This window comes from Rhincodon typus, chromosome 42, assembly GCF_021869965.1.
Source record: "Rhincodon typus isolate 14 chromosome 42, sRhiTyp1.1, whole genome shotgun sequence".
Taxonomy (NCBI): domain Eukaryota; kingdom Metazoa; phylum Chordata; class Chondrichthyes; order Orectolobiformes; family Rhincodontidae; genus Rhincodon; species Rhincodon typus.
Genome location: NC_063373.1, coordinates 6461432 through 6475186, shown reverse-complemented (window position 1 = coordinate 6475186; position 13755 = coordinate 6461432). Strand labels below are relative to the sequence as shown.

General features: G+C 44.9%; 1 protein-coding gene across 1 annotated transcript in view; it reads left to right on the top strand.

Annotated features, from left to right (window-relative positions):
• The first annotated feature begins 3568 nt into the window (after window positions 1-3568).
• LOC109924213 (gastrula zinc finger protein XlCGF57.1-like) overlaps window positions 3569-13755 on the top strand; it is a 27053-nt gene continuing 16866 nt past the window's right edge. Inside the window, exon 1 of the mRNA XM_048619308.1 lies at window positions 3569-4685. Coding sequence (XP_048475265.1) covers window positions 3927-4685 — 759 coding nt within the window. The 5' untranslated portion in view covers window positions 3569-3926. The remainder of the gene's footprint in view (window positions 4686-13755) is intronic.

The following is a 13755-nucleotide window of genomic DNA, read 5'->3' as shown; positions in this document are numbered from 1 at the left end:
CATTGAGGTTCTCACTGTTCTGGAAACCTTCCTGCTGTTAATGTGCCCGAGGCATAGCAGAAGGATTGAGAATCGAGCTTTTTGACCGCATTTTTATCTACCTTCAGAATTCCTGACAGGGAAATTGAACTCTGAACTTCTGACCAAAAGTAGGGGTGTTCCCACATCATCACAAGACCTCCCAGTTTCCCAAAAAAATTGTTCAAAAAAGGCTCACCTTCCAGACTCCTCTTGGTGGTTCCTCTGTGTGCTGTCAATGCCCACTTACTGGGGGAAGTTGGTTATTTTCTTCATGCTTGTTTCACCTTTTTAATGTTGTTTGGTTGACAGTGGACAGTGAGAGGATGAGGGGTAACTGGGTCTTCACATCGCTTCCCCAAACACCGCATCTCTGAATCTAAAGGACACGGATTCAAGTTCACAAACTCTGGAATTCACTGCCTGAATCTCTCCATCTTTGCCACCATTACAAATTTGCTCAAAACTTCCGTTTTTTGATGTCATCGACATTTAGGGTTGGACAGACTTTGTCCCAAGCAAAAGTGATTAATTTGTCATTTCCACACCATGTTAAATTTAAATTATGAGGAAGGGCCACTCGACCCAAAACGATAACTCTGATTTCTCTCCACAGATGCTGCCAGACCTGCTGAGCTTTTCCAGCATTCTCTGTTTTGGTGTTAAGCTCCATCCCTGTTACAAGGATGATTAACATCAGAAATAAAGCACGGTTGTCAGAATGATCAAGATTCAGTGCTGGATGTCATTAACAGCGGTAATGTCATCAGAGCCCAACGCCTGGAGTCAAATGTGAACCTACTTGTCCGTCAGGAAATGGGATGAATGAGTGAATCCCTTTGCGCACCCAGAACATTTAAACTGCTGCTCCCTGACACGGGCTTGTTGGCAGGTTGGAATTCCTTCCCAGACATGGAGCATTTAAATGATCTTTCTCCAATCTGAAGCCACGTTTGCTGATGGAGTGAATTTCTTCGTACAGGTCTGGATTCGCACATGAATAGGAAGGGTTGAGAGGGATATGGACCAAATGCTGGCACATGGGACTGGATCGGTTTAGGATTTGTTTCCATGCTGTACACCTCTGAGATACAGAGCAAGTCACAGAGATGTACAGCATGGAAACAGACCTTTTGTATGTCCCCTCCCTGGTCTGAGCTCGCTGGGTCATTGAGCTCAATGAAAGAATGGACCCTTCTCACAGAGTGAGTAGATATCAGGACTCTTGTTGGGTGTGGACACACAGGTATCAAAGCAGGATAGAGGCATATCTGAACCTCTTCCCCATAGGCAATCAAAGGCCTCCGTACAGGATGACCTGACTGGTGCCGGAACAGGACAGATGAGCTATTGAATCCCTTCCCACATCAGGTGCAGGTGAACAGCATCTACGCAGTGTGGCCATGTGGTCGTTTCCTCAGAATCCGTCCTCCTGCTATGTTCATACAGCTCATTTCCAGTCTGGTTATAGTTGTCTATCACCAGGTTGCGTGATCAGTTGAAGCCCCTTATTGATATTTCCTAGAACGGACAAACCACAACACATTCAAAAGTCCAATGATGTACAGGTGCTGATGAAGTAAGACTGTGAGATCATGAAATGATGTTTACTGTATAGTCATTCCTCCTGTAATGGGAGGTAATGAAACACATCTCTGTAAATAAAGGATAGAAATCTAGATCCCCCCATTCCAGGTGTCTAAACTTGTACTGAAAAAAAAACTCACTTTCACTTGGAAGCCCTAACTCTTTTTTTACCCTTCCTCCGGAGATGATGCCACACTTCTTATTGTTAGGACTTAACTGGGGGGTATTTTTTTTTAAGGTGAGAGGAGAAAGATTTCAAAGGGACCTGAGAGGCAACTTTAACACAGAGAGAGTGAACTGCCAGAGGAGGTGGTGGATGCAGGTACAGTTGTAACATTTAAAAGACGTTTGGACAGGTACATGAATAGGGAAGGTTTACAGGGTTATGGGTCAAACGCAGGCAAGTGGGACAACTGACATTTCGGGTCTAGACCCGAAACATCAGCTTTCCTGCTCCTCTGATGCTGCTTGGCCTGCTGTGTTCATCCAGCTCTGCACCTTGTTATCTCAGATTCTCCAACATCGGCAGTTCCTACTATCTTGGCAAGTGGGACTAATTCGATTTGGGAAACTTGGTCAGCAAGGGCGAGTTGGACTGAAGGGTCTGTTTCCATGTTGAATGACTCTATGACTTCATGCCTGAAGGCAACAAATTGTTTTGCTAAGGGGATGTTGGCACAGTGGTTAGCACCGCTGCCTTCGCAGCACCAGGGACCTGGATTCGATTCCAGCCTTTGGGAGTTTGCATGCTTCCCCACCCCCCCACCCCCCATTCCGTGTCTGCGTGGGTTTCCTCTGGGTACTCCGGTTCCCTCCCACAGTCCAAAGATGTGCAGGTTAAATGGATTGGCCATGTTAAAAATTGCCCCCCTAGTGTCTGGGGTTGTGCAGGTTAGGTGGGTTAGCCATGGTTAAAAACCCCATGAGGGGTTACGGAATTGGGTGGGATTTTATGATTTTATTCTATCAGTCGCTATCTCTTGGGGGATCACTTGTACTTGCCTCTCAGCATCCACAGGATCAATGCACAGGCTGCATAAAGGCGGAGGATTAGGCCTACAACTCCCACAAGGCACAGCGCGCGGGAAACCGCTCCATCGCCGTGTGACGCCGAACTGCGCGTGTGCAGGGGACTTCTTTCCCCCCTACGGCTGCACCTCATGCCGGATCGACCAATGGGGAGTCTTGGAGGACCGGAAGGAGTCTGGTCCTCCTGCCAATCAGAGCTTCCCCATTGTCTGAATGTGGAAGTTGGACAATGAGCTCCTGAAGCTGCCCCATTGCTGCTCAGCAAAGCTCCTGCTGCTCCTCCTCTCTCTCTGAATGAAGATGGAGCTTCACCCCCAGACTGCAACTTCCTCCTCTGTCCATTATCTGTGAGCACAGCACCCTCTTTTCTCATTCTGGGGTTTAAGTGTTGTATTGCAGCAAGTGGAGGGAAAGGGAGTGAATCCACAGTGGGGGCAGACTCTGGAAAGTTTGATCCAGGTCTCATTCTCTCTTTTAAGATATTGACATCCTTTGTTCCCTCAGCTTAACACATCTGGCTCAAAGGACGGCCTCTTCCTTTAAGTTCGCAATTAAAGGGGCGGATTTCTAGGAGATGGCCGGCATTTAAAGGGACAGCAAATTGACATCAGACAGAGATATACAGTGTGTTCTTTTATGCCACATTTTAAATGTATTATTTATATTTCTGCTAGAAGATACATTTGTTATTGCTTGCCATGTAAAATTGTACTGTAGCTAGGTTACGTATTTCCCAATGGTATAGGACCGAATGAGTCCATTTGGTAATTCTTTGCCAGCTCTCTGGGAGTAATCTAGTTAGTCCCAAACCCCCTTTCTATGTCCCTGAAGCCTTGCAAATTTGTTTCCATAATGTACCATCAGTTTCATTTGAAAATTATTTATCTCTTCCACTTCTTGCGATGACGTTTATAAACTCCTTTTACAGGATTCTTGAAGGGGAGGATTTGGCCACCCAAATCTCGAAACAAAACTTCATGTCAAGATCTGACAGAGTCACTCGATTAACTGGATGTGAATGTCATCAGCCTCTGAATACAGAAGGTGAACTATTTGTCTCTTCTGTCTGCTTCCAGAGGTTTTAAACATCAGCCTGACCGAATAGCACTGGGACTGTGACACCTGAGCGAGAGTGTTCCAGTGAACTGACTGTAGATAGAGTTTTAACGTGTTACAAATAAACTGAAAAAAAATTTCATCGTTCGCAGCAGGGAGAGACGGTACATGTGCTCTATGTATTAACAAGGTTTCAATTGATCTTCAATCTGGAGAAGCACAAGGATACAAGGACCATGGAGAATCGGTGGAAATGTGGGGACTGTGGGAAGGGATTCCGTGTCCCGTCTGCCCTGGAAATGCATCGACGGGTTCACACCGGGGCGAGGCTGTTCACCTGCCCTGTCTGCGGGAAGGGATTCACTCACTTACGCCACGTGGTAACACACCAGCAAGTTCACATTGGGGCAGAGCCAATTACCTGCCCCACGTGTGGGAAAACTTTCCCTCAACTGTCCACCCTGGAGCAGCACCAGCAGATTCACACCGGGAAGAGGCCGTTCCCCTGCTCCGAGTGTGACAAAGGATTCAGCTCATCATCCGCCCAGTGTAACCACCAGACAGCTCACACCAGAGAGAGGCGGTTCACCTGCTCCGTGTGTGGGAAGGTATTCAGTCGTTCGAACAGCCTGCTAACCCACCAGCTCGTCCACACTGGCGAATGGCCCTTCACTTGCTTTGTGTGCGGGAAGGGCTTCACTCGCTCGTCCCATTTGCTGACGCACCAGTGTGTTCACACCGGGGAGAGGCCGTTCACCTGCTCCGAGTGCGGGAAGGGCTTCATTCGTTCGTCCCATTTGCTGACCCACCGACACATTCACACGGGGGAGAGGCCGTTCACCTGCTCCGTGTGTGGGAGAGGGTTCACTCAGTCGTCCCCCCTGCAGCGACACCAGCGGGTCCACACCGGCGAGAATCCGTTCACCTGCTCCTTGTGCGGGAAGCGATTCACTCAGTCGTCGAACTTGCTGCGGCACCAACACGTTCACACTGGGGTGAGGCCGTTCCCCTGCCCCGTGTGCGGAAGGGGATTCACTCGGTTAATCCACCTCCAGAAACACAGCCGAGTTCACAGAGAGGAGGAAGGCAGTTCCTCACCTCCAATGAGTGCAGAAAAGGATTCTCTGAATCGCCAAACCTGCACAGAGAGAGCGAGAGAGGGTGCTCACCTCTTGTGATGTAAGGTGCGTTATTTCTCTCTGTTTTAATATCATTCATTTTTGCATTTGGAGTTTGAACTAGTGGCATGTGGGTTTTCCCTGTGTCTGAAGAATTTCAAGGATTAACTTGCAAGTATTTCTGTAGCAATGGTGACATCTTTTAATACACAACCTGAGAGAAATGTAATTCCTGGTGTTTAATAGAATTTTGTTCCATTGGGAGAGTTTTATAATTAAATAATGTAAACAGTTATGTATTAGGCTTTCTGTTTAGAAGGTCATATCTGTTTTTTTTTAATTTGAACAAGAGAAACACCCATAGCTTACTAAACGCTTTTGGGTTTCAGTTTGGCAGTTTTGTCAAAGTCTTAGCTGAGCTGTATGTGTTGCTTCAGAGAAAGGGAGACAATTTTGAACTGTTACAAAATATATGACCTCAGCGTGAGAAGTTTCCTTGGAAAGCTTCAGACCAGATGTTTGTGGGGCAAAACGCTGTAAAAGGGTTATGTGAACTTGAGAAAATCTAAGCTGTAAAATCAGACTCTCAATGCCACTGACTCTCGAACTCTTCCATCCCAATATGTGATAGAGAAGAGAAATCTTTCTAATATTTGAGTACTGTAATGGGAAGCTGTTGGGATGAATTAGATTACATTTTGCCCCGTGCTGTGAAATCTTTAAACATGGAATGAACTTCCAGAGGAAGTGATGGATGTGGGTACAGTTACAACACTTAAAAGACATTTGGATAAGTACATGAATAGGAAAGGTTTGGAGGGATATGGGCCAGGAGCAGGCACGTGGGACTAGTTTAGTTTGGGATTATGTTTGGCATGGACTGGTTGGACCAAGGAGTCTTTTTCCACGCCGAATGACTCTCTGACTGTATGTGACTTGTAAATAGTTTGGTTTAGTTTGTTGTATCTTCATTTCTTTCGTGTGACAAACTTCTGTTTCATTGTTCAAAACAAATCGGCAACATTATGTGTTTGTGTTTCCTCATAACAGAAAGATCACCTCATGGACCTGCATTAAATAAAGATCTATCAAGCCAGACTTCAGTCTTGGCTTCTACCTTGTCCAGAAATAACATCATCTGGGATCATAACACTATTTAGAGTGCGGACAAGTTTCAATTTGTCATTCAACTTGCTGAGACACTGTGGCAGTTATACTGGGTATAATATTTACTGGGTGTGCATTGTACCAGCTGACGTGGATGATATTGTTAAGCCAAGGGATGAATTCACTGGTCATTGCACCCCACTGTCACACAAGCTGTCCCAAAATGTACCAATGTCTGAAAACCACAATTCAACTTTGAAATTTGTCTGATGGACTGCCACTCAGAATCAAATCAATTGTAGTCCATGTCCAAATGCAACATGTTCTGGGTAATATCCAAGCTTGTGGCAAGTGGCAAGTAACATTTGTGCCACACAAATGCCAGGCTATGACCATCTCCAATAAAAGACAAACTAACCACCGCTCCTTGACATTCAATGGTCTTACCATCACTGAACTCCCCCCTTATCAACATCCTGGGAGTTATCATTGATTGGAAATTCAACTGGGAGCACCACAAAGTGGCTACAAGAGCAGATCAGAAGCTAGGAATCTTGCAGCGAGTAACTCACGCCCTAGCTCCCAAAGACCTGTCCCACCATTGATAAGGCACAAGTAAGGAGCGTGATGGATTACTCCCCGTTTGCCCTGGATGGGGGCAGCCCCAACAACACTCAAGAAGCTCCACACCATCCAGGGACTAAGCAGCCCCCTGCTCGATTGGCACCACGTCCACAAACAGCCACTCACCGACGCTCAGTAGCAGCAGTGTGTACCATCTACGCGATACACTGCAGAGACTCACTGAGGCTCCTTAGATAGCACCTTCCAAACTCACTCCCTGTGCCATTTAGAAGAACAAGGTGGGGGAGCGGGGGCAGCAGATACACGGGAACACCAGCCCCCTGCAAGTTCTCCCTCCGAGCCCACTCAGCATCCCGACTTGGAAATGTATCGGCCGTTCCTTCACTGTCGCTGGGTTAGAATCCTGGAATTCCCTCCCTAGAGGACATTGTGGGTCAACCCACAGCAAGTGGGCAGCTGAGGCCCAAGGAGGCAGTTCACCCCCACCTTCTCGAGGGCAACTAAGGATGGGCAAGAAAAGCTGGCCAGCCAGCGACACCCACAGCCCTGAAATATAAATGAAATTCACACCAGGTTTCATAAGTAATAGGAAAATAGCTCTTCTTATTGTAACACGCAACTTTAACAAAAATCAGAATAAAGAAGAGATTTTAAATCCACTTGTTCTCGTCCAAAAACCTGAAGTACACACAAATTCGTTCACAATTAGGACAGACAGAAGGCAAACGATTTGACAGAATGACCACAGGTGGAAAAGTAACATCAATCCTATAAACAAAACTCCAAAGATCACGTGTCGAGATTTCAGGGTGGGGATAATTGTCTCACTTTTGGTTTTAGCAGTGGTGATAAGCTGCAATGATTGGGCAGGCAATGGCCTAATGGTATTATCGCTGGACTGTTAATCCAGAGACCCAGATCATGTTCTGGGGTCCTGGGTTCAAGTCCCACTGCGGCAGATGCTGGAATTTGAATTCAATAAAGATATCTGGGAATTAAGAGTCTAATGATGGCTGTGAATCCATTGTCAATTGTCAGGAAAAACCTATCTGGTTCACTAATGTCCTTTAGGGAAGGAATCTAGCCATCTTCACCTGGTCTGGCCTACATGTGACTCCAGACCCACAGCAATGTGGTTGACACGGAATTGCCCTCTGGGCAATTAGGGATGGGTAATAAATGCCATCTAGCCAGTGATGCCCTCATCCCTTGAATGAATAAAGGGGATAAAAAAAGATGGACCTAAGTGTATTTTTTAATTGTTTCTTTGAAGATTTCTTGGGTTTTCTGTCCTTTTCTCCCCAGACAGACAGAGAGACATAGAGAGAGAGAGAGAGAGCAAGACAGTGGGAGAGATGGATACTTTCTGTCTGCAGCCTCTGGAGGATTTTCCTCTCAGCTGCCCTGGCACTTGCAGCTTTGAACACTCCGCAGCTCAGCCAATCAGAGGAGTGTCATCAGGCAGAATTTCCTTAACTCAAAAGACTCTCCCATCTCTGCTTCAAAAAAGCAACATGGTATTGCACAGCTCAAAAATATGCAGCGTTTTATTTAGATAAATGTGAGGTGCTGCATTTTGGAAAGGCAAATAGGGCAAGACTTGTACACTTAATGGTAAGGTCCTGGGGAATGTTGCTGAGCAAAGAGACCTTGGAGTGTAGGTACATAGTTCCTTGAAAGTGGAGTCGCAGGTAGACAGGGCGGTGTTTGGTACGCTTGCCTTTATTGGTCAATGTATTGAGTATAGCAGTGAAGAAGGTGTTTGGTACGCATGCCTTTATTGGTCAATGTATTGAGTATAGCAGTTGGGAGGTCATGTTGCAACTGTATAGGACATTAGTGAGGCTGCTTTTGGAATACTGCATTCAATTCTGGTCTCCCTGCTGTGGAAAGGATGTTGTGAAATGAGAAAGGGTTCAGAAAAGAATTACAAGGATGTTGCCAGTGTTGGAGGGTTTGAGCTATAGGCTAAATAGGCTGGGGCTATTTTCCCAGGAGCTTATAGAGGTTTATAAAATCATGAGGGACATGGGTAGGGTGAATAGCCAAGGTCTTTTTCCCAGAGTCGGGGAGGCCAAAACTAGAGGGGCATAGGTTTAAGGTGAGAGGGGAAAGATTTAAAAGGGATCTAAGGGGCAGCTTTTTCACACAGAGGGTGGTGCGTGTATGGAATGAGCTGCCAGAGGACGTGGTAGAGGCTGGTACAATTATGACATTTAAAATGCTCTCTCCTGCCTGCTCCTGGCCAATATCCCTCCAAACCTTCCCTATTCATGTACTCATCCAAAAGTCTTTTAAATGCTATAACTGTACCCATATCCACCACTTCCTCAGGAAATTCATTCCACACGCAAACCACACTCTGTGTAGAAAATTTATCCCTTGTATCTTTATTTTAAGTCTCTCTCCTCTCACCTTAAAAATATGCCCCCTAGACTTGAAATCCCCCACCCTAGGGAAAAGACACTTGCCATTAACTCTATCTATATCCCTCCTGATCTTATAAACCTCTGTATGGTCACCCCTCAACCTCCTACGCTCCAGTAAAAAAAGTCTCAGCTTATCCAGCCTTACTTTAAAATCCATAACTTTCATTCCTGGCAACATCCTGTTAAATCTGTTCTGAACCCTTTCTAGCTTAATAATATCCTTCCTATAGCGGGGCAAGTGAACTGGACACAGTACTCCAGAAGAGACCTCACCAATGTCCTGTACAACCTCAATATGATTTCCCAATATCACACTTCTCTGCATTGAATTACAGCTGCCACATCAGTGAATGTTGTGAGGGATTTAAGCATCAAACTGAACACACAGAAAGAGCCATCCTTTCTTCCTTTAATATTTCACCACTATTGAGGATGAACCCCTAAATTTAATTGTACTTACAGCTCAGAGAGCCCAGGAGGAGTCCATTTGGCCCAACATCATCTGCTGCACGTCTAGTTTCATAACTCATATATTTGTGGGGAAGATGTTTAGTTTGGGATTGCAAATCTTTCAAGTGTAGATAAAGGAGAACACTCATTTGACAAACTGGTAAGCACAGATGTGATCTAAATATAAACCAATCAAGCTTGGGTTAATTTGAGTTAAAAGGGAACCTTTATTTATTCTATGTGTTAGCAAGAAGACTGAAATAATGGACAACCCCACTGTGGATTTTATTTTGCATTCAGCAGCGGCACAGTCAATCAGGAACAAGGATGTTCCTCGTGTTTAAGCCAGTAAACAAGAATGTGAATGAGGTCTTAGGTTTGAACTGAGAACTCCAATGTTTTGATGCCTTTAAAGAAAAATTGGAGGTTCACTTAGCCAAAACCTAATGGAAGTATCCCCATGAAAGAAAATTGTACTCCAAGGAGTAGTTGGAATACTGGGAAGAATTGAAGTGAATTTCAGAGGGCTGTGGCATACCTTTGACTCACTCCCAAGATAATGTACAAACCTCCAAAATTCATGCAAAGTTTATGGGAACTCTTGCAGGGAAGTTAAAACTAGATTCATAATTTAAGTGCACACCTGTGTTTGTGTTGTTAGCAGTGCTAGCTTTGTCCAATTTTTTGATGTTTTAAATTTTATTTTTGTTTGAAAGCACGTGGACTTATTCTTTCATTTAACCACTGCATGTCCAAGTTTCTCTTTAAATGTTCAAGGTTTTGAATGAGATTGCAACAAAATAGGGGTCTCGTTGCAGGATTGTGAATCTGCAGACTAAGACAGGGGTGTGCTATGATGTTGGTAAAGTTTATGTGAACGAGGTTTGACAGCGAATTTTCCTTTGTCAATTGCTCAGACTTTCTTTGGAAGGAAGATTTGTCAATGAGCATTCTGTATCAGTGAACCTAAGCCAGGTTAATAGAGCTAACAGAACAGCCAAGCTTAGAGTTGGAAGCCAGGACTAAAATGGTGAAATAATGGATGTTGTAACCAAGCATTTGGGATTAGGAATCTGACCATGATAGAAAAACAACTGGAGATGGCTATGACTCCAGCTGCCAATAGGACAATCTGGAGAACCAACGGTAAGAAAATGAAAAGGAAAGAGCAGTAAATGAATAAGCTTGAACTTGAAAAAAATATGGAAAAGGGAAATGCCAAGATCAGAATACAAACTCCAAGGATAGGTTTTGACTAGGGATGAAAATGTGGTCGGGAAAGAGACAGAGTTTCAAAGACAGAAAGATGTCAGAAAACACTAACTGGCTGAAGGAAAGCTTAACTTTTGGGGTGAAAAGCTCATAAATCCACTCCCACTCCTAATTTTGATTTGACAAAGTATCTTCACCACATGCCCAGTGTTCTGAGGACAGCAAACAGATACATTTTGTTTTGTTTGAGAAAAATGGCACAAAACTAAGGCAGGCTGGGGACATATGGACTCTTAGTTGCAAAGAGGCTCGTGCAAAAAACCATGAAGGTTATGCCATGTGGGAGAGTTTCTCTGGTTTCAATTTATCTGTGCATTTGTCGGGAATGGTTTTTGTTTTAACATGGAACTCACATGGTTTGCAATTTGCCGAGGTCAGACAAGATAAAGCCTTGTAAGCAGAGTAAAACACTAACATCATCATTGTCCATGTTGGACGTGAGGGGAGGCTGAATCTCAAATCTTACAAGGATCAGAAGATTGCACAGTTTGAATCTACTGAAAAAATCTACAATACGGCTGAGAGTCAAGGAGCTGAGCTTGGAAGTATTGGAAACATAACAAGAACAAGGGAATGAACATCTGCAGTCAAGAGAGGTAAATGGACCATTTTACCTCAGAATATAGGTGGAGCTGAGGAAAATTCTCTACAGAACCATGGCATACTTAGCGGTCTTCCTGACAGAAGTGAATAACTTTAAGACTTACATGTCTTATTAGACAATTCTTAGGTAATGTGAGGAGTAAATCTGGAGAAATAAAATTAATTATAAACCACATTGTTAATAGTATTTGTTTTGCTTTATTCTTTTATATACTTTTGCAACCAAGATGGGAGTTCCACTATTCTACAAGTCACAATATAAATGTATTTGTTTCTTCCCTTCTCAATATGCTTTCCCTAGATTAGAATTCAAACGAAAATTTTATACAATCAGATGTCTTTAACAAAATCTTTGAGTTTTTTTTAACAAAACAAAACTTCGAGTCACAGTGATGTACAGCATGGAAACAGACCCTTCGGTCCAACACATCTGTGCTGACCGAATATCCTGAATTAATCCAATCCCATTTGCCAGCATTTGGCCCATATCCCTCTAAACCCTTCCTAGTCATATACCCATCCAGATGGCTTTTAAATGTTGTAATTGTACCAGCCTCCACCATCTCATTCTATACATGCACCACCCTCTGCATGAAAAATTTGCCACTTAGGTCCATTTTAAATCTTTCCCATCTCATCTTAAACCTATGTCCCAGCTTTGGACTCCCCTACCCTAGGGAAAAGGCCTTGGCTATTCACTCGATCTATGCCCCTCGTGATTTTATAAACCTCTATAAGGTCACCCCTCAGCCTCCAATGCTCCAGGGAAAACAGCCCCCAGTCTATTCAGCCTCTCCCTATAGCTCAAACCCTCCAAACCCAGCAACTTCTGGATTAACAGTCCAGCGACTATACCGCTAGGCCATCGCCTCCCCGACCCCCCTGTCTGCGAGGCTTTGAAGAAGTTTGCTTTTTCTCTCTGACGGTGAGAACCTGATGCCGTGAGTTCACAAATACTCCGATTAGAAACGTCAGGGATTGTTCAGGGGGAGATACAGCAACTCTCCTGAATGTGCAAACCTGCAGGCTCCCAGTGCAGAATCGCGCTCGATGTCTGGGTGCATTTCTCACTGAAGGTTTACAGTGAGCGCCAGTCCCGATACAGAGGCCGAGCTGAGTTATTTTACAGCGAATTGCCATTTTTATTACTGACCTCAACATGTCAATGCCAGCAGCGTGAATAAAGCAGACATTTCCCACCCTTTAACCTTGTGTCGATCTGCGTTCCACATTGAATTCTCAGTGACATTTTCACCAATCGGATCCACATAATGTTCAACACAGCACAGCTGAATGAGTCTGTGACTATCTCTCACACACACACACACACACTCACACAGACACACACACTCACACAGAGACACACACACACACAGAGACACACACACACAGACACACACACTCTCACATACACACACACACACACTCTCACATACACACAGACACACACACAGACACACACACACACACACAGACACACTCTCACACAGACACACTCTCACACACAGAGACACACACACACTCACATGCACACACACACACAGACACACACAGAGACATACACACACACACACAGACACACACACACTCTCACACAGACAGACTCTCACACACACAGACACACACACACACTCACACAGACACACTCTCACACACACACACACTCTCACATAGACGCACTCTCACACACACACAGACACACTCTCACACACAGACACACACACTCTCACATAGACATACTCACACACACACAGACACACGCTCACACACAGACACACTCACACACAGACACCCTCTCACACACAGACATAGATACACTCTCAAACACACACACTGACACAGACACACTCTCACACACAGACACACACACTCACAAACAGAGACACTCACAAACACACATCACCAGAATAGAAGTCCTTCACTAGTTCTATTGTGATCGTTACCATCCTCGGAATTCTCCCAAAATCCCAGGCTCCCGGTTTTAATTTCATCGGGGAGCGAAAATGCCGAGGTCACACCTTGTTTCCTCTTCGGTAGGGACATAACTCAGGTCCGCATTCCCCCTCCATCCTGCCGCTGGTCATGTGGCTCAGATTCCGGGAGCACCAGCGGGTCACCAGACCCTGACCATTTCCAGTTCGGTCATTTCCCACAAATACAGGGAGAACTGAAATTTTTATTTTTACCTTTCGTCCAGCTTTCAGCACCGTTGCCGTGTTATCATTCTGACAGGCTCACGGTTGAAGGGAGAAACCGGAGCCAGTCATGTGGCTCGGGCTGAATTTATTCACGGAGTGAAACACGGCAGGTCTGCACCTCCTGACTCCATGCTCCGTGTGCGTCTTAAAGATATTCTCCGGTGACCATCAGAAGTAAGCTTTCCGCTTTGTCTCTGTTGATCAGAACAACTTTTCAAAAAAAAAAGTCTCTATCTCCCTTCCCCAGTGTGTGTGTGTGTGTGAGTGTATCTGTGTGTGTGTGTGTGAGAGAGAGTGTGTGTG